This window comes from Chiloscyllium plagiosum, chromosome 26 (genome assembly GCF_004010195.1).
Source record: "Chiloscyllium plagiosum isolate BGI_BamShark_2017 chromosome 26, ASM401019v2, whole genome shotgun sequence".
NCBI lineage: Eukaryota > Metazoa > Chordata > Chondrichthyes > Orectolobiformes > Hemiscylliidae > Chiloscyllium > Chiloscyllium plagiosum.
Window position 1 is genome coordinate 14190484 of NC_057735.1, and position 27758 is coordinate 14218241.

Here is a 27758-nt window from a genome sequence, read left to right on the forward strand (position 1 = left end):
ACCTCCTGCGGTTGCAGGGGAAGGTGCCGGGAGTGGAGGTTGGGTTGGTGGGGGGTGTGGATCTGACGAGGGAGTGGTCTTTATGGAATGCTGATAGGGGAGAGGAGGGAAATATATCCCTGGTGGTGGGGTCCGTTTGGAGGTGGCGGAAATGACGGCGGATGATACGCTGTACATGGAGATTGGTGAGGTGGTAGGTGAGGACCAGTGAGGTTCTGTCCTGGTGGCGGTTGGAGGGGCGGGGCGGAAGAGCGGAAAGTGGAAGAGATGCGGTGGAGGGCATCGTCGACCACGTCGGGGGGGGGGGCTGGGAATTGCGGTCCTTGAAGAAGGAGGCCATCTGGGTTGTACGTTTTTGGAACGTGCGTGGGCTCCCATCGATATCCTGGACTGTTCTCGGCAGCATTTTAGTGAGCCAAATTTGTTTTTAATCATTGTACCTGTAAACAAAAGACGTGATCAGGGTTGAAACACTCTTTGAAATAATGTTTCTATCAGGACCTTGAGCTCTCCTTCGGATAATCCGAAATTTGGATAATCGAGATTCCTCTGAATTGCATTTTCTATAGTCTCCACACATTGTGCTTGGTCAGAAAGCTTTCCGAATTGGTTCTCTATGCAAGGTTCAGAGAGCTTGTTTGTTTTAAAGTAACAGATAACATGTTGTGAAATTCTTTCTTGTGCTGAAACAAGATTGAATAGTAGTGCAGCAGAACTGATCCAATCAATATGCCTGAATCGCAATAAAGCAAATGTAACTACTTAGATAATGGCTTGTGATTTTGATGTGGACAGCCTCTCGAATTGTGATTGTTTAAACTGAATTCCATTGTGTTTTGGATTACACTTCACTCATATGCAGATCACCTGGTAAGTATAGTATTGAAAATAAAGTTTTATAGTTTCAAATCTGTTTGGGCTGAAAAAAAATTTCTTTCCAAGGACAAATTGCTTTTCACATTTCAAATGTGCAGTGTACCCAGTTAGCAGTCTGTTTTGTATTCTTGTGTTTCTGCTAATGTGTGTTGCAACTCCCCACCAAAGACATATTGTTGATATGAAGAACCAATTCTTTCTGCTTAACTGTTGCTTTTCAAAGCCCTTAATGTTCTTATCAGCTGAATGGAGAAAGAGGAAAAGTCATATGGCATTATCATTCAGGACCTTGGCATTTCACAACCAAAGAATTGTTGCTTTAATGTGTTGTCACTGTGTAGTGCACCTCTACAAGAATGCCATAGATCTTTTATAACTAGCTCAGAGGATTGCATTTTAATGTCTTTTCTGAAAAACAGCATTTTTTATTGACAGTTCATCAGCAGTGCACTATACTCAACCAAGATTGTACACTCAAATCTTTGACCTAGAGCTTTTATCCATGTGTTTCTAGCTCAGGGAATAGCGCTGACATTAAGCTAATACCAATACCCGATTCAGAAATCTTGTAATTTGGAGCTACAGCTTTAGTCTGTCTTTCCAAAATAAGTACCAGAATGTGTTATCTCTATTCCTGATGAAGGGCTTTTGCCCGAAATGTCGATTTTCCTGCTCCTTGGATGCTGCCTGACCTGCTGTGCTTTTCCAGCACCACTCTAATCTAGACTGTTATATCAGTGTTGATTTCTGAGGCTTATTGTGCTTAGGACAGTCGGGTTTTTTTTATTTTGCCATCTGGCAATTTTGTTTATAATGCAGTTTCACATTTCTGATTCAAACTTGATAATTTCATTGAAATCATAGGATCCCTACAGTGTGGAAACGGGCTGTTCGGCCCATCAAGGTAAACTCATGAAGTATCCTGTGTTTAATTTATCCCTGGCTGTTAGCTGGAGCAAAAGATTAAGGGAATGATGGTGACTTCTTCAGACCTTGACCTTTTGTTTAGTCCTTTGTGCTTTTGGTGAGATGTTCAGTTTTGTTTTGCTCCATTCATAGGTATTGACGTTGGCCTTGCCTCAGTGGTGGTAACAGATCCTGTGTTTGAGTATGTAATTGAGACTGACACTTTCACTTGTTCTTGAGTTAGTGCTGCTATTTGGTGTTGGCTTTTAAAAGATGCTTTGAACTGAGGTCCTGTTTGCCTGAGGTCTACCCAGCCTCCTGAACACCCCTCACTCCTATTTGGAGAAGAATAGCAGAGTTTTCCCAAAGTCCCGACCAAATTTACATCCAAAAACAGATTATCTCACTTCAATTTATTGCAGTTTGTGGGACCTGCTTTGTGGACATTTCTTAAATTATTAATAGTCTTTCTACTTAAAAGGTATTTAATCAGCTGTCACTGGCTTTGGATCATCTTGAGGTACTGAAAGTTGTACCTTTTTTCACCTGAATAATTGAGCTTACATAAGTGTTTATGGGCTGAAAATGTGTTGCTGGAAAAGCGCAGCAGGTCAGGCAGCATCCAGGGAACAGGAGAATTGACGTTTCGGGCATTAGCCCTTCTTCAGGCGTCGATTCTCCTGTTACCTGGATGCTGCCTGACCTGCGCTTTTCCAGCAACACATTTTCAGCTCTGATCTCCAGCATCTGCAGACCTCACTTTCTCCTCGAAGTGTTTATGGGACCTGGAAATAGATTCACTGCAGAATGTATGATTCCAAATATGCAATCTCTGAAATGGAAAAGGCCTATTTTAATTCATAAGTGGAAATCCTTGAAGTAATCTCTGGAGAAACTCGGCAGGTCTAGCAGCATCTGTGGCGAGAGAAGCAGTTAATGTTTTGGGTCAGGTGTGACCTAAAGTTAACTCTTCTTCCCTTCATTATTGATGCTGTCAGACTTGCTGAGTTTCTCTTGCATTTTTTTGTTGTGGACTTCCAGTGTTTACAGTATTTTACCTTTTTGTCCTTGAAGTAGAAATGATTTTAATGAATGAGAAAAGTTGTTCACTTACTGGGATGTGACTGTTCAGATCTGGTTTGTTGAAGGCTTTCATCTCGAAAGTGAGAGAATATTAGGCCATCTTACCGCATCTTTAGAAATGATTACTCTCAATTACTGTGTGGTTCAGTAAGGTTGACTATCCAAAGTGAATGATAGTCAATTCATGTTGCTGTTCATTAAGTTACCTAATTGATAATTTTCGTAAATTAGAGAGAATGCACATGCGAGAGTGAGAAAAGACCATTCCAGATTATATAACCTTTCAAAAATGTTTGGTGGAGAATAAAATAGGCTTTGTCCATGAAAATCAGTCTTTGGAAGTGTCAAGCTAGGATTTTTTATATGTAGAAAACCAACGTGTACTGCGTATTCAAACTTTTGATCAAGCGCACTTTCTGGTTATTATCTGTGCACAACATTTAAAGTTGGGCTCAAATTTTTGAATGTGCCATATTAACTTGAATTTTCTTCCATCTTTTAAAACGATTATGAATTGACCTAACTATTACACAGGTCCAAGGTACATAGGGATTGAACCCAGACCTTCTGGGCAAGATGTAGGGACTGCAACCTCAACACCACCTCCACCTTTCTTTAACTGTGTGTTTTGTTATTATTTTTTGAGGATATGATAGTTTTGAGAATTATTTGTATGATTATGCTTCAGAACTTTTTCTAATGTCGACATCTGGGAGTGAAAAGCACAACATAGTTATGTTTAATTAACCAGTCATGTTACATATTTAGGTAAAAACAATGACTGCAGATGCTGGAAACCAGATTCTGGATTAGTGATGCTGGAAGAACGCAGCAGTTCATGCAGCATCCGAGGAGCAGTAAAATCAATGTTTCGGGCAAAAGCCCTTCATCAGGATGACGTCGATTTTACTGCTCCTCGGATGCTGCCTGAACTGCGCTGTTCCAGCACCACCTAATCCAGAATGTTACACATTTAGCTTTGGTGCACAGAAGCTTTGAATCTAAAGGTAGCACAGAATATATGGGTCAGTTCCATTGTGAAGTTGCCTGAATTGGATGCTGGAGATACAAAAACTGCAGATGCTGGAATCCAAAGTAGACAGGCAGGAGGCTGGAAGAACACAGCAAGCCAGCCAGCATCAAGAGGAGGAGAAGTCGACGTTTCGGGTGTAAACCTTCTGTTTGAATTGGATGCCAGCAGTCTATCTAATTCTTTGTTATTTCAATATCAAAATCAAATTGCCATTCAGAAGACAAAAAACAAAATGGATGCAAAGTTGTACACACCTGAATTATCCACCATATAAATGTAGCCAAGTTTAGTTATCCCTGAGCACTTTTGTCATCTACACTTTGTTGAAAAGCTCGTAATTAATGACCTTTTTCCAATTCAATGGAATTGTTGTGCTCTGTTGAAAATAAATCGTTCATGTGTATTAGTAAATGTTAGTTTTAGGAATTAAATTTTCTATATAGAACATAGGATAAATGCAATTGGAGAAGTCTAGTATAAATAAAATGTTGAGGTCATGTTTTAAATGTTTGCCCGTATTTGTCTCATAGTGTGAGAATTTTATTTTGGGAGTTAAGAGGGAATTCTGACTGCAAAACCCATTTTCTCCATCAGACCAAAGATAATGTTGTAAATGAGAGATTAAGTGTTAGGTTAAGGACAGCCTAGATAATGTTATGTGGCCATGGAGTTGGATGGAGCTTGAAAGGTTCACTGATTTCAATTTATCTGTGTACCTCTTAGAAGTAGGTCTTGAACCTAGGAGAGTGCTGAAGCAAAGTAATGACTTCACCAGCACTCATACTGATGTAAGCAGACTGCGGGCAGTTCAGGCTCAGGCTCCATGCTATCTGGTCAGACCACATTTGGAGTCTTGTATGCAGTTTTAGGCTCCATATCACAGGAAGGATATACTAGCCATGGAGTGTGTTCAGAGGAGGTTCATGTGAATGGTCCCAGTAATGAAAAGTTTATCATGTGAGGAATGTTTGAGGACTCTGCTTCTCCTCTATGGAGTATAGAAGGATGGGGTTGGGGGAAATCTAATTGAAACATACAGAATACTGAATGACCTGGACAGAGTGGTGGTTGGGAAGATATTTCCATGTGTAGGATAGACTAGCACCTGAGGGCACAGTAAAGGGAATACCTTTTAGAATACACTCAGCCAGAGAGTGGTGAATCTAAGGAATTCGCAGCCACAGAAGGTTGTAGAGGCCAGATTATTGAATGTATTTAAGGCCAAGGTAGACAGGTTCTTGCTTTGTCACAGGGATCAAGGGTTATGGGGAGAAGGCAGGAGAATGGGAATGAGAAACTTATCAGGCATGATTGAATGGTGGAGCAGACTCGATGGGCTGAATTGGCCTAATTTCTTCTCCTGTGTCTTATGGCCTACACTGGGACATGATCACCATGCAAATGAGTGGGGTGAAGAAGTACAATATTTCTTTGGTGTAGCTGCTAAATGTTGGGGCTTGAAATAGCCCCAGTGGAAATGACAGCTTTGTGATTCTAGCTGTTTACAAAAGAGCTGGAATTGTGTACTTGAGCAGATGCTTGAGAGCAGGCTTGGAAATCCAGTTAAATAATCTTGGGAAGAAACTGAGCGACCAAAAATGTGAGCAGTGATTGAGACAGTCCGAGCTGGAGAGGCTTTTGAGGAAATTCTGAAGTTTAATTCTTTGAAAGTGAAGGCTTGGAGCCCCTGCAACACCAACAGTTTTCATGAGGTTTGGTGATTCACAGTTCGTTAACTTTTGGGTGAGATCTGCCCTGCTTCAGGGAATTTAATCTAATCTAATCAAAACTTTGGTTACTTTTCTGGTTGTTTAGACCATGCAAATGTTTAAATTGGGCTGAAACTCTTGAGTTGCAAGGAACTTCCAGTTTTCACAAGTGTAAATTGTTCAATTAACTGAAGTTAGACAAAACAGCTGACATTTTGTATATTTATAATATGGTTCCAGGATTTTGCATAATGTTTCATGTAATTAACAATGCATGCTGTCTGGTTAAGAACTGCCTTAATACATTCAGTTAAATTTTTGGATCAACGAGGAAGATGTTTTTTGCCATCTGGATAATGGCTAATAGTTCTACCTTTTAGTTTTACTAATCCTTGCCACATCAATTATTTCTTGATAGCTGTGTTCTAAATTATCTTTCCTACTTCTCTTCAGAAACACACATTTCCATGCCAATATGACAACAGCTTCCACGTCCAAGCCGTATACATCCGAAAGCCCATGCAGTGTTTCAGCAGAGAAGCTTGGCCAGGTAATTTGATCAAGACTGCAAGTTTGTCTGTAAATGTCTTTTCTTGAAAAGGTATTTGTGCAGTGTTAATGGGTGATCTATAATAGGATTGTGCTGTAACTTGATACCTGAACTGTAAACAGTATCCCCAAGATTCACATCTTGTTAGTTATGTTATCTTAAGAATTAGCATATTGGTATCACATTTTTAGGTTCTGAAATGTTGTAATTCTCTACACTGATTTCAGTTTCCTAAATTTGTTATTTCCCGGATATTCATTCTTCCAGCGTATCAGTCTGTTCTTACCTGTTGGGCAAAAAAAGGCTCACCTGTAGAAACAAGTTTCAGAAATACATTTATCACCGAACTGGACCTTTTTTTTTCCTCTAAAAAGTGTTCCTTTTCTCAACGACAAAATGTCCTTGATTTTTTTCAGAGGAGTCATAAAACACTTCATGCTCTAAAACGGCTGGGTTTGGTACAGAGATAAAAGGGTATTGAGAGGCATTTTTATTCATTTTGTAAATACAGGAGACTTTAGGCCAAAGCTTTTATATTTAGAAGTGACCTGTATAATGAAAGGGGAGCGGCCAGTCCTGGAAACTGAAGTTAAGCTGAGCAGTTCAGCCCAGAACTAGTTAGGGAGTTCAGCTGTGGGATGTGTGGAAACAGGCTGTAGGCTGCTAAACTCTCTCCTGCTCTTCTAACTTTACCCTGTAAGCTTTTGTTTCATTTTTACTGTGTTTAAGGGATTTGATTATTGGGGCTGTTGTATATATTCAGAACAGCATAATTAAGTCTGTTCTGCAGGGGTTCTTTTTTCTGTTCTTTATATTTCATTGTGTAATTTTGTGAATAAATTTTTCTGTTTGAAAACCTGGTAGCCAACCTGGCTAATTTACCTCAGGTAATTTTCACTGTACACTTACTGAAACAAATTGCAAAGTTATGGTCTGGCCTGCTTGCTTAAGGATGTTTTGAATGGTCTGGCTTAGTCCATAACACACTTCCTAAATTCAGAAAGACAATGGCTTACTTTACATACTAATCTTTGAGAGTCTGTTGTCCCCTGGTACCCTCAGGGGTAACATTCCAAGGGTAACATTCTATTGTGGACAGGAGCGAATCCATTCATTTAAATGGGAAACTTATCTTCCTGGCAGCCTCCTGGTCCTTGGTTCTGGAACATTCCCTATAATGTGTTCCAGCCATGGGTGGCTGAAACCATGCAAAATGACTCTGCAGATACAGCGGTCGCCCTGTATAATTATTTTTCATATGGGAACATTTGAATTCCACTGGAGTTAATTTCATAAAACTGATTATTCTAATGAATTGGCATGTGAGATCTAATTATTTTAACACATGTTAATCTATGGGCTTGAATGCTTGGGAATTTAAAAAGAAAATCCCTTCATAGAACTCTACAGTGCAGTAGAGTCATAGAGATGTACAGCATGGAAACAGACTTTTCAATCTAACCTGTCCATGCCGACCAGATATCCAAATCCAATCTAGTCCCACCTGCCAGCACCCGGCCCATATCCCTCCAGACCCTTCCTATTCATATACCCATCCAAATGCCTCTTAAATGTTGCAATTGTACCAGCCTCCACCACATCCTCTGGCAGCTCATTCCGTACAAGTACCACCCTCTGCGTGAAAAAGTTGCCCCTTAGGTCTCTTTTATATCTTTCCCCTCTCACTCTAAACCTATGCCCTCTAGTTCTGGAGTCCCTGATCCCAGGGAAAAGACTTTGTCTATTTATCCGATCCATGCCCCTCATAATTTTGTAAACCTCCATAAGGTCATCCCTCAGCCTCCAACGCTCCAGGGAGAACAGCCCCAACTTGTTCAGCCTTCCCCTATAGCTCAAATCTTCCAACTCTGGTAACATACTTGTAAATCTCTTCTGAATCCTTTCAAGTTTCACAACACCTTTCCGATAGGGAGGAGACCAGAATTACATGCGATAATCCAACAGTGGCCTAACCAATGTCCTGTACAGCCGCAACATGACCTCGCAACTCCTGTACTCAATACTCTGACCAATACAGGCAAGCATACCAAACGCCACCTTCACTATCCTATCTACCTGTGACTCCACTTTCAAGTAGCTATGAATCTGTACTCCAAGGTCTCTTTGTTCAGCAACACTCCCTAAAACCATTAAGTGTATAAGTCCTGCAAAGATTTGCTTTCCCAAAATGCAGCACTTCACATTTATCTGAATTAAACTCCATCTGCCACCTCTCAGCCCATTGGCCCATCTGGTCCAGATTCTGTTGTAATCTGAGGTAACTGTCTTCGCTGTCCACTACACCTCCAATTTTGGTGTCATCTGCCAACTTACTAACTGTACCTCTTATGCTCGCATCCAAATCATTTATGTAAATGACAAATAGTAGAGGACCCAGACCGATCCTTGTGGCACTCCATTGGTCACAGGCCTCCAGTCTGAAGACTAGAGGTTGGCAAACATGGTGCAACTGTTTAAGAAGGGCAGTAAAGACAAGCCAGGGAACTATAGACCGGTGAGCCTGACCTCAGCCACCACCACCCTTTGTCTTCTACCTTTTGAGCCAGTTCTGTATCCAAATGGCTAGTTCTCCCTGTATTCCATGAGATCTAACCTTGTTAATCAGTCTCTCATGGGGAACCTTGTCGAACGCCTTACTGAAGTCCATACAGATCACATCTACTGCTCAGCCCTCATCAATTTTCTTTGTTACTTCTTGAAAAAACTCAATCAAGTTTGTGAGACATGATTTCTCACGCACAAAGTCATGTTGACTATCCCTAATCAGTCCTTGCCTTATTAAATACATGTACATCCTGTCCCTCAGGATTCCCTCCAACAACTTGCCCAGCGCTGAGGTCAGGCTCACCGGTCTATAGTTCCCTGGCTTGTCTTTACTGCCCTTCTTAAACAGTTGCACCATGTTTGCCAACCTCTAGTCTTCCAGCACCTCACCTGTGACTATCGATGATACAAATATCTCAGGAAGAGACCCAGCAATCACTTCTCTAGCTTCCCACAGAGGTCTCGGGTACACCTGATCAGGTCCTGGGGATTTATCCACCTTTAACCGTTTCAAGACATCCAGCACTTCCTCCTCTGTAATCTGGACATTTTGCAAGATGTCACCATCTATTTCCCTACAGTCTATATCTTCCATATCCTTTTCCACAGTAAATAGTGATGCAAAATATTCATATAGTATCTCCCCCATTTTCTGTGGCTCCACACAAATGCCGCCTTGCTGATCTTTGAGGGGCCCTATTCTCTCCCTAATTACCCTTTTCTCCTTAATATATTTGTAAAACCCCTTTGGATTCTCCTTAATTCTATTTGCCAATGCTATCTCATGTCCCCTTTTTTGCCCTCCTGATTTCCCTGTAAAGTATACTCCTACTTCCTTTATACTCTTTGTTGCACTGACCTGTTGAACTAATCTGAAGCCCATCTATCCTATGCTATTCCATTTTCATCCATATGTTTATCCAGTGACCATTTAAATGCCCTTAATGTTGGCAATACTACTCCTGTTGCAGGTAGTGCATTCCATGCCCCTACTACTGAGTAAAGAAACTACCTCTGGCATCTGTCCTATATATCACCACCTCAATTTAAAGCTATGTCCCTTTATGCTAACCATCACCATCTGCGGAAAAAAGCTCTAGCTGCCCGCACTATCTTATACTACGATTATCTTAATGTCTGTATTAAGTCACCTGTCAACCTTCTTTTCTCTAACGAAAACTGCCTCAAGTCCCTTAGCCTTTCCTCATAAGACCTTTTTCTTCCACACTAGGCAACATCCTTGTATATCTCCTCTGAACTCTCAATCCCTCTACCAATAAAAGTGAACACACCGTATGCTTTCTTAACAACGCTATCAACCTGGGTGGCAACGTTTAGAGATACATAGACACCGAGATCTCTCTGCTCATCGACACTACCAAGAATCTTACCATTAGCCCTGTGCTCTTTATTCCTGTTGCTCCTTCCAAAGTGAATCACCTCATACCTTTCTGCATTAAACTCCATTTGCCACCTCTCAGTCCAGCTCTGCAGCTTATCTATGACCCTCTGTAGCCTGCAACATCTTTCATCACTATCCACAACTGCACCAATCTTAGTGTCATCCCCAAATTTACTAACCCATCCTTCTACGCCCTCATCGAGGTCATTTATAATAGTGACAAATAGCAGTGACTCCAAAACAGATCCTTGAGGTACACCACTAGTAATTGAACTCCTGGGTGGACATTTCCCATCAACCATCACGTCTGTTGTCTTTCAGCTAGATATGTTTGCATTAAAAGTCAAAAAATCTGAATGATGCTTCTAAGTTTGCTGGAGTGCGTTTCTCTTTAAATCATTGCCAATGAGAATAAGTGAGTAATTAGGTAAAAGCAAATAAACATTGTTGATGTACTTTTTAAAGTTGCTTTGTACCCCTATTTTGTTTTCCTTTAGATAAGGCCAAAGACACCTCTGCTGAACATCCTGCATGAAGCAGGTGCATCAGGAGAACACTTCACATTGAAGGAGGTAATACAATGGAAGTTTTTTTCTGAATAGAAAAATAGCTTCTCTTCCCAAAGAGCAACAGCTGGGTACAATTGTCTGAATTTAGGTTAGCAATTGTGGATTAGATTATGATAGTTTTGGAGGAATGTTTAACAGTCTGGTGCATTTCTAACTACCTTAGGTTTCATACTCATCCAACTATCTTTCGCAAAATCATGTTTGACTTGACCTAGAGTCCCTCAGTGATATGTTCTGTTCTGGGCACACCATGCCTTCAGGGATATTATACTGGCCTTGGGAGTGGAGTGTGGATGTAGCAAAATGAATTGGGTCACATTATATTGTGGGATTACACAAACTAACACTACATTTCTTGGAATTTAAAAGGGTTAAGAAGTGATTTGAATAAAGTTTTCAAGAAATCAAGGGAAATATAAAATTATCCTATTTTCACTGCTTAGAGTCTGGGATTAGGCAGCCTCATCTACAAATTAAAACTTGATGCTTCAGGAATCAAGCTAGGACATACTACTACTCAAGGTTGGGAGTTTGGAAATAATCTCTTGAAACAGCATTTAATGCTTAGTCAGGTATTAATTTTAAGTATGACACATAGATCATTTTTAATTGTAAACTGGCCTTAGGGTGAGGTAGGTCACAGGTTGGATCCCATTAAATGGTAGAACAGATTTAAGGGACTGAATATCTTATTGCTGTTTCTTTGATATCAATGCACTTTAACCTTCTGTGATGAGGGAAAGTAATTTCCATTTGGAGATGGAACCACGGGTAAATGAAGATACAGACTCTGCCTAAAAGTCCTAGGTTAGGGATGTGGTCTTCCTGTTTTTGAGGCTACATAGTACACAACAAAGACATTTTGCAGCATATGAAATAAAGTCAGTGTTCCCATTAATTCATATCTAGGTATTTTGAGTTGCACAACAGTGAGTCAGTAATAAGAACAGTCCTTTCCAAAATTGCAGTCCTTGCAAAAAAAAAATTAAATGATTGGTGCCTGAACATTTTCTGCATTACAAGTGCTTGAGGAACATAAGTCTTCTCTTGTTTAGACCAGGTACAGGATGTTGCTGCAGAAAGAAAAAATTCAGGAAAGATGTTTTGTGGAAAATGCAGTATTGGCATTATATCTATTGTCTTTGGTTTCTAGAATCGTAGAATAAAAGCCTTATTTGTTAAGCTTTCCAAGTTGATGCATGCTATGCTTTCACCTGTTAGTCACTCCATGACCACTTACGAGGTGTCTTTTTTTATGTAATTATTTCACATCAGATAGACTACAGTATTTGTAATGGTTCTATTCCCTGAAAAATTACTCCGTTTAGTCTTTTTTTGACCCCTCTATATATTTGCTTACTACTATTTGCAAAAGGTTCACAATTTTCGTTACTGGGGAGAGAAACAAAGTTTACCTTTTATTTTAGTTAATTGGGTGGTATTAGTATTAGCTGTTCTCCTTTCCATTCATGGTTGGCGTATAGAATCATAGAGGTACAGCATGGAAACAGGCCCTTTGGTCCAACTCGTCCATGCCGACCAGATATCCTAACTTAATCTAGTTCCATTTGCCAGTACTTGGCCCATATCCCCCTAAACTATTCCTATTCATCTACCCATCCAGATGCCTGATAAATGCTGTAATTGTACCAGCTGTCACCACTTCCTCTGGCAGCTCGTTCCATAGATGCACTACCCTCTGTGTGAAAAAGTTGCCCCTTAGGTCCCAGTTATGTCTTTCACCTCTCACCCAAAACTTATGCCCTCTAGTTCTGGACTTCCCCACCCCAGGGAAAAGACTTCTGCTATTTATCTAATCTATGCCCCTAGTGATTTTGTAATCCTCTCTAAGGTTACCCCACAGCCTCCGATGCTCCAGGCAAAATGTACCCAGCCTATTGAGACTTTGCATATAGCTCAAATCCTCCACATGTTCTGAATAATCTGAATATTGCAAAGTGCCATTCCCAGTAACCACGACAGTAAGATAAAACAGCAAAAGAGAAATATTGCAGCAGGAAGACAAGTTTTTTATGATGTGGTAGAAATCCTGCTGTAGCCTTTGAAGTTGAATTAACTTAATTTCTCTGAAGGATGCTAGGTATACTTGCAGTTCTGTTAATCCAGAAATGTACATCAATATAAATTGAAACTCTTAACATTGTTTCACCTATCTAGAAAACTCCTAGGCAGTACTCTTACTTGGAACTATTCCTTTTCTGTGCAGAAATTCAAAAGTAGAGCTCCTATTGAGTCGTAGTTTGCAAGATCAAAATGTGAAGTGTTGATCTGCCATTTGGCCTGTCATTCTTTCTGCATTTTCATTCATCATTTTATGATCCTCTTCTGTTTTTAAGTTTGCAAGAAAGTAATAGTGCCGTTTCAAATGATAAAGCTTTCAGCAAAACAGGACGGCACTGTACCTCCTACAAATGCTTGCTCGCTCAAGTGTAAAATATGTGTAGTACATCTGCCACAGCCTGGAAGACTCACTGTTTGAGTTCTCCAACTTTGAATACACTTGCCACCCCCCCACTCCCTTTGCAAGCCCTCCATCTCCCTTCCATCCCTCCAACTGACCCTTAACTCCACCTACCGGCTAGATTCATTCCTGCTGTCGATCGACCCAGTCATACTTACTACCTGTATTCACTTATCATTACCTCACCACTCTGCCCCTCTCCCCACCTATAACCCTTCCCAATCTTCTCTCCCCACCCCCCACCTCCATTGTATCGGTAGCTCCCCCTACCCGCACCTCCATTCCCAAAGGGTTATATCCAAGACGTCGACTTCTCCACCTCCTGATGCTGGCTGGCTTGCTGTGTTCTTCTGCTTGTATACTTTGGATTCTAGCATCTGCAGTTTTTTTTCACCGAAAATATCTTTGAATTTAGATTACATTACATTACAATGTGGAAACAGACCCTTCGGCCCAACAAGTCCACACCGACCCGCCGAAGCGCAACCCACCCATATCCCTATTCACCTAACCTGCACATTTTTGGACTGTGGGAGGAAACTGGAGCACCCAGAGGAAACCCACGCAGACACGGGGAGAATATGTAAACTCCACACAGTCAGTCGCCTGAGGCGGGAATTGAACCCGGGTCTCAGGTGCTGTGAGGCAGCACTGCTAACCACTGTGCCTCCCTGCCGCCCACAAATTAAGCAATTACTTTTAATACATTTTTCTAACAATGATCAGGCACTTATAATCTAATCAAACTATCAAAATAGTCCCAACTAGACTATCAAAATGGCTCTGAAATTTAATAATGGAAATATTCAGAATAAAATAATTAATTCCTGCAGTGTCCATGACTGAAAGGTTTTAGATTGCTTGTTGGGTCCCTCTAGTGTTGTAAACTGAGTACTGCAGAATTGTAGCAATGTCCAGCCCACATCAGTCACCTGACCATTTAGCCATTGTAGAATTTTGATCTTGCTGTGACTTTAAGATTTGGTGAAAAAAGGCAGTTACAGATACACAGGTGTCACTCTGTGGTATTTTGATAAAGTTAAAAATTACACAACACTAGGTTATAGTCCAACCGGTTTATTTGGAAGTACAGGTACACAGTGCTTTATCTGAAATCTTTGGGGCCAGTTATTTTTCAGAATCTGAATAAATGACATTATCACAGTGAAATAAAAAAAGTTACCTAACAGCAGATGCACGTGTGAATAGTATAAGCGCTGAGACACAATTGATGCCTGCCAGTGCTGGGCCACGCCGCCATGTAACATCTGAGTGATGTGGTTCAGGTGGGTGTGGAGTTGGGTCACCTGAAATAGTCATAGAGATGTACAGCATGGAAATAGACCCTTCGGTCCAACCCGTCCATGCCGACCAGATATCCCAACCCAATCTAGTCCCACCTGCCAGCACCCGGCCCATATCCAAATGACGTTCCGCTCTGTACAAATAAGATTTCAGATTTCAGCGCTTTTCAGATTTCGGAATTTCGAATAAAGGATTGTGTACCTGTATGTCTTTCAGAGAGCTACTCCTTCTAGCTAGCTACCTGACGAAGGAGCAGCGCTCCAAAAGGTTGTACAAAACAATCTGTCCGAACATATCCGGATAATTGAGGTTCCTCTGTAAATGAAAAATTTGCTCAATTCGCTTGCAAATAAAATCAATGACTGAATCTCTTGTCACTATCTAGGAAAGAGCTTACCGAAGACTATTGACCCTCTGACAGGATAGAAATTTCTCTGCAACTCTGTGTTAAATGGGAATCTGTTTTTGACATTAATTGTTCATTAAAGTCTTGGAGAAAAAGAAAATTTTGAGCATGTGACCTCTAGTGCTTTGATAGAAAACATTATATGTGTTTATTTTGAGCGGTGTTTTCTTTTTTGCAGATAATGCATTATCTTGGTCAGTATATAATGTTAAAGCAACTCTATGACCAACAGCAACAGCACATTGTACATTGTGGAAACGATGCTCTCGGTAAAGTATTTGGAGTCCAGAGCTTCTCTGTTAAAGATCCAAGGTAAAAACATTTTGACTTTTACACTTTTTCATAATCTAGGTGCATTCCAGAGAATGATAATTTTGAAGAATGATCCAATGTTATGTTTTAGCTTGACCTTGAAAGTTCTATTGTGCCAACTGGTAAGCTAATTTGAGCTGTGGTCCTTTTTGAATTCAGTCCAACTCTCTTTTAATTGAAGTTGGATTGATTTGCTTATAGTTTTATTGTATGTATAATATAAATCCAAGTGCTTTTGCCACTGTTTAAAAATTTCCATGGCTGCATGTTTAATACAACCTGAACTAATGAACTTGTGCCACTTACACTGTAAGTACAACCTGGCAAGGTTGCAGTGCGCTGAGCTCTAAGCTACATTCAAGGGAAAAATCATCCAATACATATTTTCAAACCATTTTGTATCAGTGGTGAATTGATTAACTTTAATTTATACGAATCTTTCTTTACCAGCAACAATAACTCTCTAACCTGTACATAAGAAATAGAATCAGGAGTAGGCCATTTGGCCCCTCAAGCCTATCCCACCATTAACAAAAATTATGGCTGTTTTGCCCAGGTCCCAACTCCTTTTTGTGGTAGCTTGTCATCACTTTCAACTCCGATATTTCAAAAATCTCTTACTTTACTCTCTCAATATATTTGAGAGAGCTTTCTAGACATTCTGTACCCTTTAGGAGCAAAAATTCTTTTGCAATTCTATTTTAAATGAGTGCTGTCTCGTTCGAGAATCTCTTACTAGTTGAAACATTTTCTCAACATCTACCCGATTATAAAGCCCTTGGTGTTTTATTTTTCAATAAGAGCACCCCTTATTGTTCTGAGCTCCAAATGAATAAAGGTCCAGTCTGTTTAGCCATTCTTAATGAGTCAATCCTGTTGTGCCAGGAATTAGTCTAGTGAATCTTTTGTTTTATAGTGCCACCAATGCCAGTGCACACTTTTTTAAATACAGAGACCCAAGGAGAACATGTTACTCTGTGTATAATCTTACAATTGTAACAACCCCTAGCAATAAAGACTAACATTTATTATGCTATCTTAATTATTTGCTGCATCTGCTTGCTAATTTTTTGTTTCATGAATTGAGATCTCTTTCTTCAGCATTTTTAACATCCCTCGCTGTTTAAATTTTGTCTTGCCTTCTGATTTTTTTCCTACAATGCATGACTTCACTGTTTCCTACATTAAACTCCATCTGCCAAGTTTTTGCCCCTCATTCACCCTATTTATATCCCATTGCAGCTTCCGTATGTTCTCATCGCAACATACCCTTCTACCTATTTGTATCTTGTCAGTAGATACATTACAGTCTGTGTCCCTCCTCCATCTCATTAATATAGATGGTTAAAACATTGAGCTCCAAGGAATGATCCTTGTGGTATTCCACTAGTTATAACATTTTAACTGGAAAAAGACCTATTAATCTAGACTCTGTTTTCTGTGTGTTAACCAATCCTCAACACGCTCGTACAATGCCCCCAAAACTCTGGACTCCTGTTTTGAACTCTACTTTTATATTCTCAAAGAACTCTAGCAAATTTTTCAAATGTCATTTCCCTTTCACAAAATCATGTTGACTCTGGTTGCATTAAGCTTTTCAAAATGTGCTTTTGTTTTTGTTAACAATTGAATCTAGCATCTTCCTAAGAATGCATGTTAGGATAACTGGCCTATGCTTTCTTGCTTTCTGTTTCCCTTCTCCCTCCTTGAACAGGAGCTCTCCTGCAATCTAGTGAGTCCTGGAATATTTCAACCAATTCTCCACTATCTATACAGTCATTTCCTTAGATGCAGATCACCAGCTCCTGAAAACTTTTATTAGTTTGTCAAATAGTTTGTCCATTGCAATACAGAGCCTTATAAGATTTTTGCTCCTATACTTATTGCACCCTGTTTATCTGTTATCATTGGAATGTGATGAAAAAATATTTGTTTAAATTATCTGCTGATTCCCTTATTAATTCCTCAGTTGTGCCCTCCAAGGGTCCCACACATATTTGATGAACTCTTTTTTACATACCTGTAGGAACACGACCTGTTTTCATACTTGCAAATTTACTTTCATAATCAATTTTCTCCATTTCTATTATCTTACTAGTCATCTGTTGCTGGTTCCCAAAAATATTCTAGTTTTTTAGCCAACTACTAGTTTATGCCACTTTGTACACCTTAGCTTTTGACTTAGATTTTCTCCTTGACTACCTTTATTAAACGCAGGTGGTTCATCTTTCTCATTGAATCTTCCTTTGGGCCTGAATAAATTTTTCCATTATTTCCTGATTTGTAGCTTGTCCATTAATGAGAAATTCTTCAGGAGGCTGTAAATGACTCCCATTCATGACTACTTCCCATTATTATTATGTATTTAACCGAAACTGATTCTACACAATCTTCGTGTTGATACCTTCTTTTCAACAATAAAACTACCTATCTCCTCTTCTTTTTTTGGCTATTTCTATAGAATGCAAATACCTTTTTATTTATTCGTTCTTGGGATGTAGGTATAGCTGGCTAGGCCAGCATTTATTCCCCATCCCAAATTGTCCAGAAGGCAGTTTAATGTCAACCACATGCTGTGAGTCGGGACACACATGTAGGCCAGGCCAGGCCAGGTATGGATGGCAATTTCCTTCCCTAAAAGATATTAATGAACCACACAGGTTTTTGCTGACAATTGGCAATGGTTTCGTGGTAGTCATTAGACCTTTAATTCCAGATATTGATTAAATTCAGATTCCACCATCTGTCATGGCAGGATTCAAACCCTGGTCTCCAGAACATTACCTGGGTCTCTGGTTTGATAGAGTTATGACATGAGGTTACCCCCCCCCCCCCCCCAGCTAATTTAAGCCAGCAACACCAAAATGATTTACCCCGTGTGGTAATCTGTGAAAATCTGAGAGGCCAAGAATTATTCTAGAAAGTAAAAAATAACAACTTTATTTTTTTAAAGTCTAACAGAGAATACTTAATTAACAACTGCATGTATTTACAACTCCTTTCTCTAACCCATCTTTTACTTTCCCTTCTACAATACTAGTCCAATAAAGCCCTTGATTAAGATTTACCAAAATATTCAAATTTCAAAATCAGCCAGCTGTCAAGTCTTCTCTTTGTATCTTCATCTCTCTTTTTTTCTTCTTAGGAATTATGTTTCACAGGTCATTGATCGACAAAGGTACCTTGTAAGGGAGCTATTTTTTGGGCAGTCTGTATATGCTGGTGGCTTGGCCATTCTCCCCCAACTGTTCGTTTTTTTTTGGCTTTATACAGCAGAGCATTGAATCGTTTCATTGGTGTTAATGTTGTCAAAATACCAAATTCAAACTTGATTGGAGTTTGGTATTTTTGGGGCATAATTTAAACTGATTGGCCGAATTTGAATTTTCTTTTTGTCTCCAGGCAACCCAGCTAATCTAGCTGTTCGACCAAATGTTACATTTTAAATTTTTCAGTACACTGTGTGTGCTGCTTTAAGCCCTTGCTGGCTTTCAACTCTCTTAAAGGTACAGTACCCCTCACCTTCATAAAAATAGTCACATCATAATACAACCAGGTAACTAATTGTCCTTGACTATTGAGCTCCCAGTCTTGGCCATCCTGTACCACATCTCATGTTCGTTTATTTCTGTTACTGCTGTCAACTTGTTTATGTTGTTACAAATGCTTCTTGCATTCAGATAAAGAATCCTGAGCTTGACGTTTGACCATTATCATTTACTCTGGAGTGCAGTAGAAATTAAAACCAATGTATATTTTCAGTCGTTTCCAGTCATTCTTGGAGTATTCTTTGCATCTTCACTACCCTGCACCTCCGCTGTTGTCTTCTTCTAAACCACCTTTCAATTGAATTCTCTTCCCTCCACACTTGCTCTCTGTCCTCCACCCACTGTAAGTGGACGGTATGGTGAAACACCGATTAGCACTGCTGCCTCACAGCGCCAGAGACCCGGGTTCAATTCCCGCCTCAGGCTGTCTGTGTGGAGTTTGCACATTGTCCCCGTGTCGAGTGGGTTTTCTCCGGGTGCTCCGGTTTCCTCCCACAGTCCAAAAATGTGTAGGTTAGGTGAATTGGCCATGCTAAAGTGCCCATAGTGTTAGGTGAAGGGTTAAATGTTAGGGGAATGGGTCTGGGTGGGTTGCTCTTCGGAGAGTCGGTGGAAACTTGTTGGGCCGAAGCGCCTGTTTCCACACTCTAAGTAATCTAATCTAATCTAATTAATTAGTTGTACAATTTACCAGGATACTGGTCCCAGCATGAGTTGACTAGAACCTGTGCAACCAGAACAGCCTAGGGCTGATGCTAGTGCCCCGTGAATTAGAATTCATTTCTCCCACATCAGTCTTTGAGCCATACCCCTCTAATTTTTAACCTGTCCAATGCCAGTTTGCATGTGTGCACAGGGAGCAAGAACCCTTTACTTACTGGACCAGAGTACTGGCTGAGGCTCCTCTCAAATTAAGTTTTGAATCTCCATGTGTCTCCTCCACAGTCACACCTTTCTGTTCCTGACAACAGACTAAGTTTAATATACTGAACAATCACAAGGATGCGACTTCCTCTGAACCATAGTTTGTGGGTACCTCCCCTGTTTCAGTATCTGTTGCTCAGATTCCAGTTCATCAGGTCTGTGCTGAGGTTCCTCTTGTCATTGTGACCACCACAGAGCGCAATGGCATCCACCAGATCCCATGTAATACAATTGCAGAACAGCATCTTCCCAGGCTTTTCTATTTTAATTAATGAGTATGCTAAATACTTTTAAGTGAATTTTTGAAGTGTACTTTTGCAGCTGAAATAATATTGCCTGATTTAAACACTCCACCAATCAAAAGGCAAGAAGGAAATACTCACCATAAACCCACCTTTTTGTCTCCTTACTCTAATGTCTCACTGTTTTGATTTGAAGATGAATGTTCAGGAACTACATATCATGGAGATTTATTCTGTGAAAGACATCTTATTTCTTGAGAGATTTAAATATGCTTATTCCCTTGCAGCCACTTGTATGGAATGCTTTCGCGGAACCTGAGAACTGCCAATTTTCAAGGTGTGTATATTAATTTAAATCTTTGTCCCTGCTGTATAGCACTTGTTTGAACTGCACTGATGCAAAGTGAGGGAGGGAGGTGAAAGAGTACAAAAAATGGGGAAGGTAACCCCATGCAGTATTCTTAAAAAAAGTGTTAGATAGTAAGTTCATCCATTTCATGTGTTTATATCAGTACTCCAAATGAATATTACTTTGAAGGCTGAGAATTGTTACCAGTTGAAAGGAGAGAAGGAGGATAACAATTTCTAAAGAACGTGATTTACAATGGTCTTCAACTATTTTTCAGGCTTCTGGAAGGTCTTTTTAAAAAAAAAAGAAATTGTACAAAGTTTTGTCATGTTACCATGGTTTTAATTGAGTTTTAAAATAATGATCTAACTTCATCATTAAACTGTAATCTACTTTTGAAGAAAAATAGCAGCGTAGGAATGTTGGACACTATGAATATGTAGGAAGGTTTTAAAAAAAAACGCGAACTGTGCCTTGTTTAGAAGAATCACTTGAAAGACAATGTACAGAGTAAGGGACTTTTACTAAGGGTGTCTCGATAGCACGTTGAGCTGGTTGAGTTCTGAAGTAGTGTACATGTGACAAATGATGAGAAAACTAATGGGACCCTCAATAATCACTTGCCCATAACAGTCTATTGGTCACAATTGTTTCCTTTCATGCCTGCTCACAATCCTTTCTAGTGAAATGTTCTATCTTCATGCTAAGGACATCCTCCAGTGAGTTGAGTGGAACCACCATTTTGCTAAATGAGATAGATTAAGAACATGTCTTGTCATTCAAATCTGGTTAACCATGTGGACCATCAGCAGAGGAATTAGATATTTTTTTGCAGTCTGTACCTTTGTGACTTTGGTGTTTTTCTTGTTACTAATATTATTACCATTAAACCATAATTCATTGAGGAATGTAGGAAAACATGCCAGAAGTAGTACCAAGATTGTACCTAAAACAAGCAGTGAAGTGACCTCTCAAGGCTGTATTTTAACACCATATCCAGTTGTGAATGATGGTGAACATTTCAATGACTAATGGAAGAAAAAAAACTGCACAAACATTCCATCTTCAAATTATGGGGGACCTTAACATCTGAGTGCAAAAGACAAAGGTTGAAGCATTTGCAGCCATCTTCAGTCAGAACTTGTTGAATGAATGATCCATCTCTACCACCTCCTGATTTTCTTACCATCACTGAAATCATGGCTTAGCTAGTTTGAATCATTCAGATATCAGATGGCTGGTTACAACCAAAGTTATGCACCCTGGTTATAGTGCTAAGGGCCCGTGTTCTGAAACATGTGCTACTGTATATAACTACTACAGTGACAGCTGCCCAAGCAGGGAAGATTGCCCAGATATGTGTTCTCAACATAAAGGATGATAGATAAATCAATCCAATCAGTTATTGATTCATTCTATTCTTGATGAGCAGCAGAGCAGTGGAACGTGTCAGTAACCATGCTCTTGCACTCACTAATGTTCAACTTGGGTTTGCCAGATCTGCTTTGCTCTAAGTCTTACAACACCTTTGGGACAAAAATGGCAAGAAGCAAAGTGAAAGTAACTGCCTTTGATGTCAAGAAGGCATTTGACCAAGTGTGGCATCAGGGAGCACAAGTGAAGTTAGGGTTCGGTTTGCAGTTGTGATGGAAGCAGTTGGGTGTGGCACATGGGTAGATGCTTGTAGTTGTTGGAGACTAATCACCTCAACTGTGGGACATCACTGTGATGTTTCCCTGAGATCTGAACCATTAGCAACTGCTTCATGATCACTCTCCATCCTAAAGTCAGAAATGGGAACATTCTCTATCCGGTGTTCAGTTCCATATACAATTTCTAAGATAATGAAGCAGCCACCTTCTGCATTTAGCTAAGGCCAAGACAGAAGTCAGGCTTTGACAACTAGCATTCATGCCACACAAGTACCAGATAATCATCTCCAACTAGCCATTTTTCCTTGAAATTCAGTGGGATTGCCATCGTTGACTTTCCCATCATCAATATCTTGGGATTGTATTGACCAGAAGCTAAACTGAAGCAGCTCCACATGTACTGTGGCTACAAGAAAGCATCAGAGGCTTTGTATACTGCAAAGAGTGACTTGTTTGAATCATGAAGTCTGACCATTGTCTAAACTGAACCATTCAGAAATATAATGTAGTGTTTCGCAGCTGAATGCTTGAATGTAGCTCTAGTAACATTTGAGTTCAGCACCATATTGACCAACTTAATCAGTAATTCCCTCCAATAACTGTGCGTTAGATCTGCAAGATGATTGCGGAAACCTTTTGCGGCCTCTTCACCAGTACCTCCAAATGTACAAGAATAAGTGATGCATGGGAAGACCACACCTCCCAAGTTGCATGTCATTCTTCCAAGACATCATCAGAACACTGAAATTACCTACTAGCACTGTTGGGAGTACCTTTACCACACAGACTGTATTACTTCAAGAAGGCTGCTCCACTAATTAAGGAGAGGAAAAAAATAAGATTAGGCCTGGCCAAACAATGTATTATGGTTTCAAACCACCACAAGTTGCTGGACATTTTGCTTTACTGCACTATTGTGTTTTGGAATTGGATATTGCTCTTTGTCTTCCCGGGTATTATGGTGCGTGTGCGTATGTGTATATAACTTGATCATTAAACTCAACGTTGAAATTGCCCTGTGACCCAGAAAGTGAAGTTTTGGTGTGAAGTCACACATGAATGAGTGCTGGGTGTGATTTAATCTGTCAATTCTGACCTCTCCACAAAAATGTTCGCTAGAATTCGTGATCAAGGTTTGGGGAAAAGGCAATAATTTGACACTAGCCAATGTGGCTTATTTCAAAAGCTGGTGAGGACACAATGAAGCGAATGGTCCCTTTCTGCACTTTAACAATTCTACAATTCTATAACCAATTAATCAAAATATTTTTGCATTTAATGAAATAATTTACTTTGATAAATTTCTCAATAAGTGTGCCTGAATCCAGTCTTGGCCAGATAGATAATTAAAAGAGAGATCAATTAATCTGCATTTGCACATCTGCCAACTAACATGGAGTGCCATAACACATGGATATGTCCCCTGCTTGGGAAAGGGGAAAGTATATGGCCTGGAAAGAGACTGGGTCAAGACTAGACAGTGAAAACACTTGTAAAATCTTCTTATTTTGTAGAATTAAAATTCAAAACAATGTACATATAGATAATCTAAATGAAAGGTAACTATTGTTCAACCCAATCTACTTGATCATATAATTACACTTGCAAGTAGTTCACTTACATATAAAGACGTCTGTTATCTATCACTCCAGCTTATTCTCCTTGGTTGTGTAAAATTCATCTATTCCTGAATACGTCACTATTTGCAGTACCATAGGAGAGCAAATTGTTCAGCTGGGGTAATTGGAAAATTAACTATTTTCCCCAGCTTAAAAATTTTATAATTCAGTTGCTGAATTGTTTTAATGGCAATCATAATGCAAATCATATTTGCCATGCAGATGGGGACCGAGTATTTTTACACTGGAATGCAGAACTTTTCATTCTGAAGTAATGAATAGAATATTATTTATCTATATTTCATCCCATCCTACCCTTTGGTTGTGTTTGTTGTCCTTGTAGGTACTTGCTGCCACCGTGCTTCTTTCTCAAGCTGGCATACCTGTGCCAACCTAAGTTAGTGCTTTCAGTTAAACTTCATGGACAACTGACTTTGAAATGCTGTATGTCTGCAGTATGGCATTGGTCCAGTCAGTTCTCACACACACACACACACACACACACACACACCCCATTGCAATGTGCTGCAACTGGCAGTGTGGTCAAGAACTGCTGAAGCTCCTCTGAGTAGGGACAGGTGAGTTGGAATGTCAGCCAGTGCCTGAATATAAACTCCCAACTTTTTGATCTAGGGTGTGATATGTGTTATTTTGCTGAATTGCCATTTCAGAAAAATCTGTGGATTTACAAATTCTAATCCACAATCTGTCCACCTTGGGCAACTGCCTGTGTGGAGATTGCACATTCTCCCCATGTCTGCGTGGGTTTCCTCCCACAGTCCAAAGATGTGCAGGTTAGGTGAATTGGCCATTCTAAATTGCCTGTAGTGTTAGGTAGATTAGTCAGGCGTAAATGTAGGGGAATGGGTCTGGATGGGTTGCCCTTCAGAGGATCAGTGTGAACTTGTTGGGCCAAAGGGCCTGTTTCCACACTGTAGGGAATCTAATCTAATCTCAAAAGCAGATTTTTGGTAGGAATGTGCTTCTAAGCATACATAAGGAATAAAAGTGCTTCAGATGTCTATCCGGTAAATTAACCTTCAGGCCACTTGTTATTTTTCATGCCACTTTTATGTTTTCTGAATTGCAAGGCCTAGTAGATGCTGATGAAATTGGAGTTTCAACAAGGTTTGCAACCAGACATTGAAATGGGAGAGAAATTGTACCAAATACTCTTCCATAGAAGCTTGTCTACTTGAATGAAATTTTACAATGCAAAGGGTACAATCCCAGGATCCTAAAAGAGATGGCGGGAGAAATAGCAAGTGCACTGGTGGTAATTTTCCAAAATTCAGCAGAATGGAAAACAGCAAATGTGAAGCCACTGTTTAAAAAGGGAGGTAGACAAAAGATGGGGAATTATATACTGGTTAACTTAACTTCTGTAGTGGGAAAGATGCTTGAGTCTGTTATCAAGGAAGAAATAGCAAGGCATCTCGATAGAAATTGTTCCTTTTGGGCAGACACAACATGGGTTCATGAAGGACAGGTCATGCTTAACAAATGTTTTGGAATTCTGTGAAGATATTATGAACAAGGTGGGCAGTGGGGTCCCAGTGGATGTGGTGTACCTAGATTTCCAAAAGACCTTTGACAAAGTGCAAAGGATAAGGATGCATGGCGTTACGGGTAAAGTATTAGCATGAATAGCGGATTGGTTGACTAACAGGAAACAAAGAGTGGGGATAAAAGAATACTATTCTAGCTAGCAATCAGTGACTAGTGGTGTGCCTCAGGGATCGGTGTTGGGACTACAATTAATATAGATAATTTGGAGTTGGGAACCATGTGTAGGGTGTGAAAGTTTGCAGATGACACTAAGATGAATGGCAGAGCAAAGTGTGCAGAGGAATATGGATACATTGAGTGGACAAAGGTCTGGCCGATGGAATACAGTGTTAATAAATGTGAAGACATCTGTTTCGGTAGGTGTGACAGTAAAAAGGATTATTACTTGAATGGTAAAATGTTGCAGCATGCTGCAATGCAGAGGGACCCTGGATGTCTTGTGCATGAATCACAGAAGATTGGTCTGCAGGTACCGCAAGTAATTAGGAAAGCAAGTGGAATTTTGTCCTTCATTGCTAAAGAGATTGAGTTTAAAAGTAAGGAGCTAATGTTGCAACTGTAAAGGGTGCTAGTGAGACCACACGTGGAGTACTGTGTACAGTTTTGATCTCCTTACTTGAGAAAGGATGTACTGGCACTGGAGGGCATGCAGATGTGGTTCACGAGATTGATTCTGGAGTTGAGGGGATTGGCTTATGAGGAGAGACTGAGTAGACTGGGATTATATTCATTTGAATTCAGAAGAATGAGGGGGAATCTTTCAGAACTGTGCAAAATTATGAAGGGAATAGATAAGAAAGAAGTAGAGAGAATGTTTCCACTGGCAGGTGAAACTAGGACAAGAGGGCACAGCCTCAAGATTAGAGGGAGCAGATTTAGGAATGAATTCGAAGGAATTTCACCCAGAGGGTTGTAAATCTGTGGAATTCTTTGCCCAGTGAAGTAGTTGACACTACTTTAGTAAACGTTTTTAAAGCTAAGATTTCCTTTTGAACAATAAAGGAATTAAGGGATATGGTGAGAGCATGGCTAACTGGATCTGAGTCCGTGAAAAGATCAGCCATGATCTTATTGAATGGCAGAGCAGACTTGAAGGGCCAGGCAGCCTACTCCTGTTCCTCATTCTTATGTTCTTAATGCAACTCATGAGTTGTATTTCTGTCAATAGATGTGCAGTTATGCCCATGAAATCGTGGATGAGCAACAGTTAGTTTAGTTTTTTTTTAAACCAATAGCCAATCAATTGGATGCATAATATATTGTGACATTTAGGAATTTAAATATCGAACTTGTGTGTACTTAGTGTTAGTTTCAAATGTTAGGTTACGGAGAAAAATTCTTGCATTTCACTATGCTATTTTGTCCAGATTTCTCTTAAGAAAAGACTTCAGTAGTGTAGAATAAAATCTCTTTGGAATTTTCACTTGTATATTAGTACTAAAATATTTCTTTAATCTTCACATTAACTATAAATCTGTGCTGCCATGCCTTCCACTGGTCAGATTTCTGTGTAACGGAACATTGGAATGAGAGGAGGACACTAACAAGGGCAACTAATCCTGCTTTCTCTTTTAAAACCAGTGACCAGAGGTTGAGTGATAACACGCAGTGAATACCAAATGATTGTTTTGAGAATGGTTAATATTGGGGAAGGTGTTCTTTTTCTCTTTTACCTGCAATGCAGATGCTGCACAGACTGGCACACTTGTAAAGGATACGAAATGCCTGCCTATGAGGGAAGATCGTCTGAAGGTAAACTACTGTGTGATTTGTTTTGTACAGAGTGGCCCCGTCTCTGTACTTCCTGTCTGAGTGTGATCTCATCAAAGCTCAGACGGGTGGGACAGAGTCTTCTTCTCTGTTTTTCCAGAGTTCTCTTCTCTGTCTGTTGAAGGATGTAGCACCTTCTTCTCTGTTCACTTGATTCAATTTGTGGAAGATGGCAGAAATGAATAAGGTCCTGTAAACCAAGAAATATTGTTTTTGAAAAGTGCCAGTTTGTTTCTTAGTCCTCTCTTTTTATGGGTAGGTGGAAAAGGGTTATTTTGATAGTATGGTGATGTCATGTTCAATGTATATTATGTTGCAGCACTAACCACTGTAATTTGTAATATGTAACCATATGTAATTTGGCAAAGTGCTGCCACCGATCCACCTTTCCTTACTGAGTCTAGGAGCCTATTTAATTAGCAGTGGTATTGGGTAAACTATTATTGAGTCTTCATGAGAAAAGGAACTTTGCTTAACAGGATGTACTTTATACCATGATAGCAATGGCTACAAGTTGCATTGACCATTTTGGCATAAAAGTAGAGGGCAGAGATGACACGTTGATCTTCATTGATACCTTGTGCTGCACTGTTTCCTTGCTACCTAAAGACTGTGTGACATTACCAAAGTGGAGTTTAATGCAGCTTCAGCAGTCAAATCTTTTAGAATATAACCTTGTAAAACACAATGAAGTTATCCCCCCTTCCATTTATTAGACTAGGTATATATTTTGTGCTATTTTACAATACACTGTCATTAATAGTCCATTTTTGTGCCATATAGTGTTTGCATCAGGGACGTAGAATATAATTTCTCTTTGGTTGTCACTGTCCTAGAATATCTGGGAAAAATTTTTTAATAAGAAAAGTTTATTATTAGCTTTTGTA

General features: G+C 39.8%; 1 protein-coding gene across 1 annotated transcript in view; it reads left to right on the forward strand.

Annotated features, from left to right (window-relative positions):
• mdm4 (MDM4 regulator of p53) overlaps nucleotides 1-27758 on the forward strand; it is a 58326-nt gene that overhangs the window by 10678 nt on the left and 19890 nt on the right. Inside the window, exons 2-6 of the mRNA XM_043716557.1 lie at nucleotides 6061-6157; nucleotides 10622-10696; nucleotides 15065-15198; nucleotides 20200-20249; nucleotides 26786-26853. Coding sequence (XP_043572492.1) covers nucleotides 6083-6157; nucleotides 10622-10696; nucleotides 15065-15198; nucleotides 20200-20249; nucleotides 26786-26853 — 402 coding nt within the window. The 5' untranslated portion in view covers nucleotides 6061-6082. The remainder of the gene's footprint in view (nucleotides 1-6060; nucleotides 6158-10621; nucleotides 10697-15064; nucleotides 15199-20199; nucleotides 20250-26785; nucleotides 26854-27758) is intronic.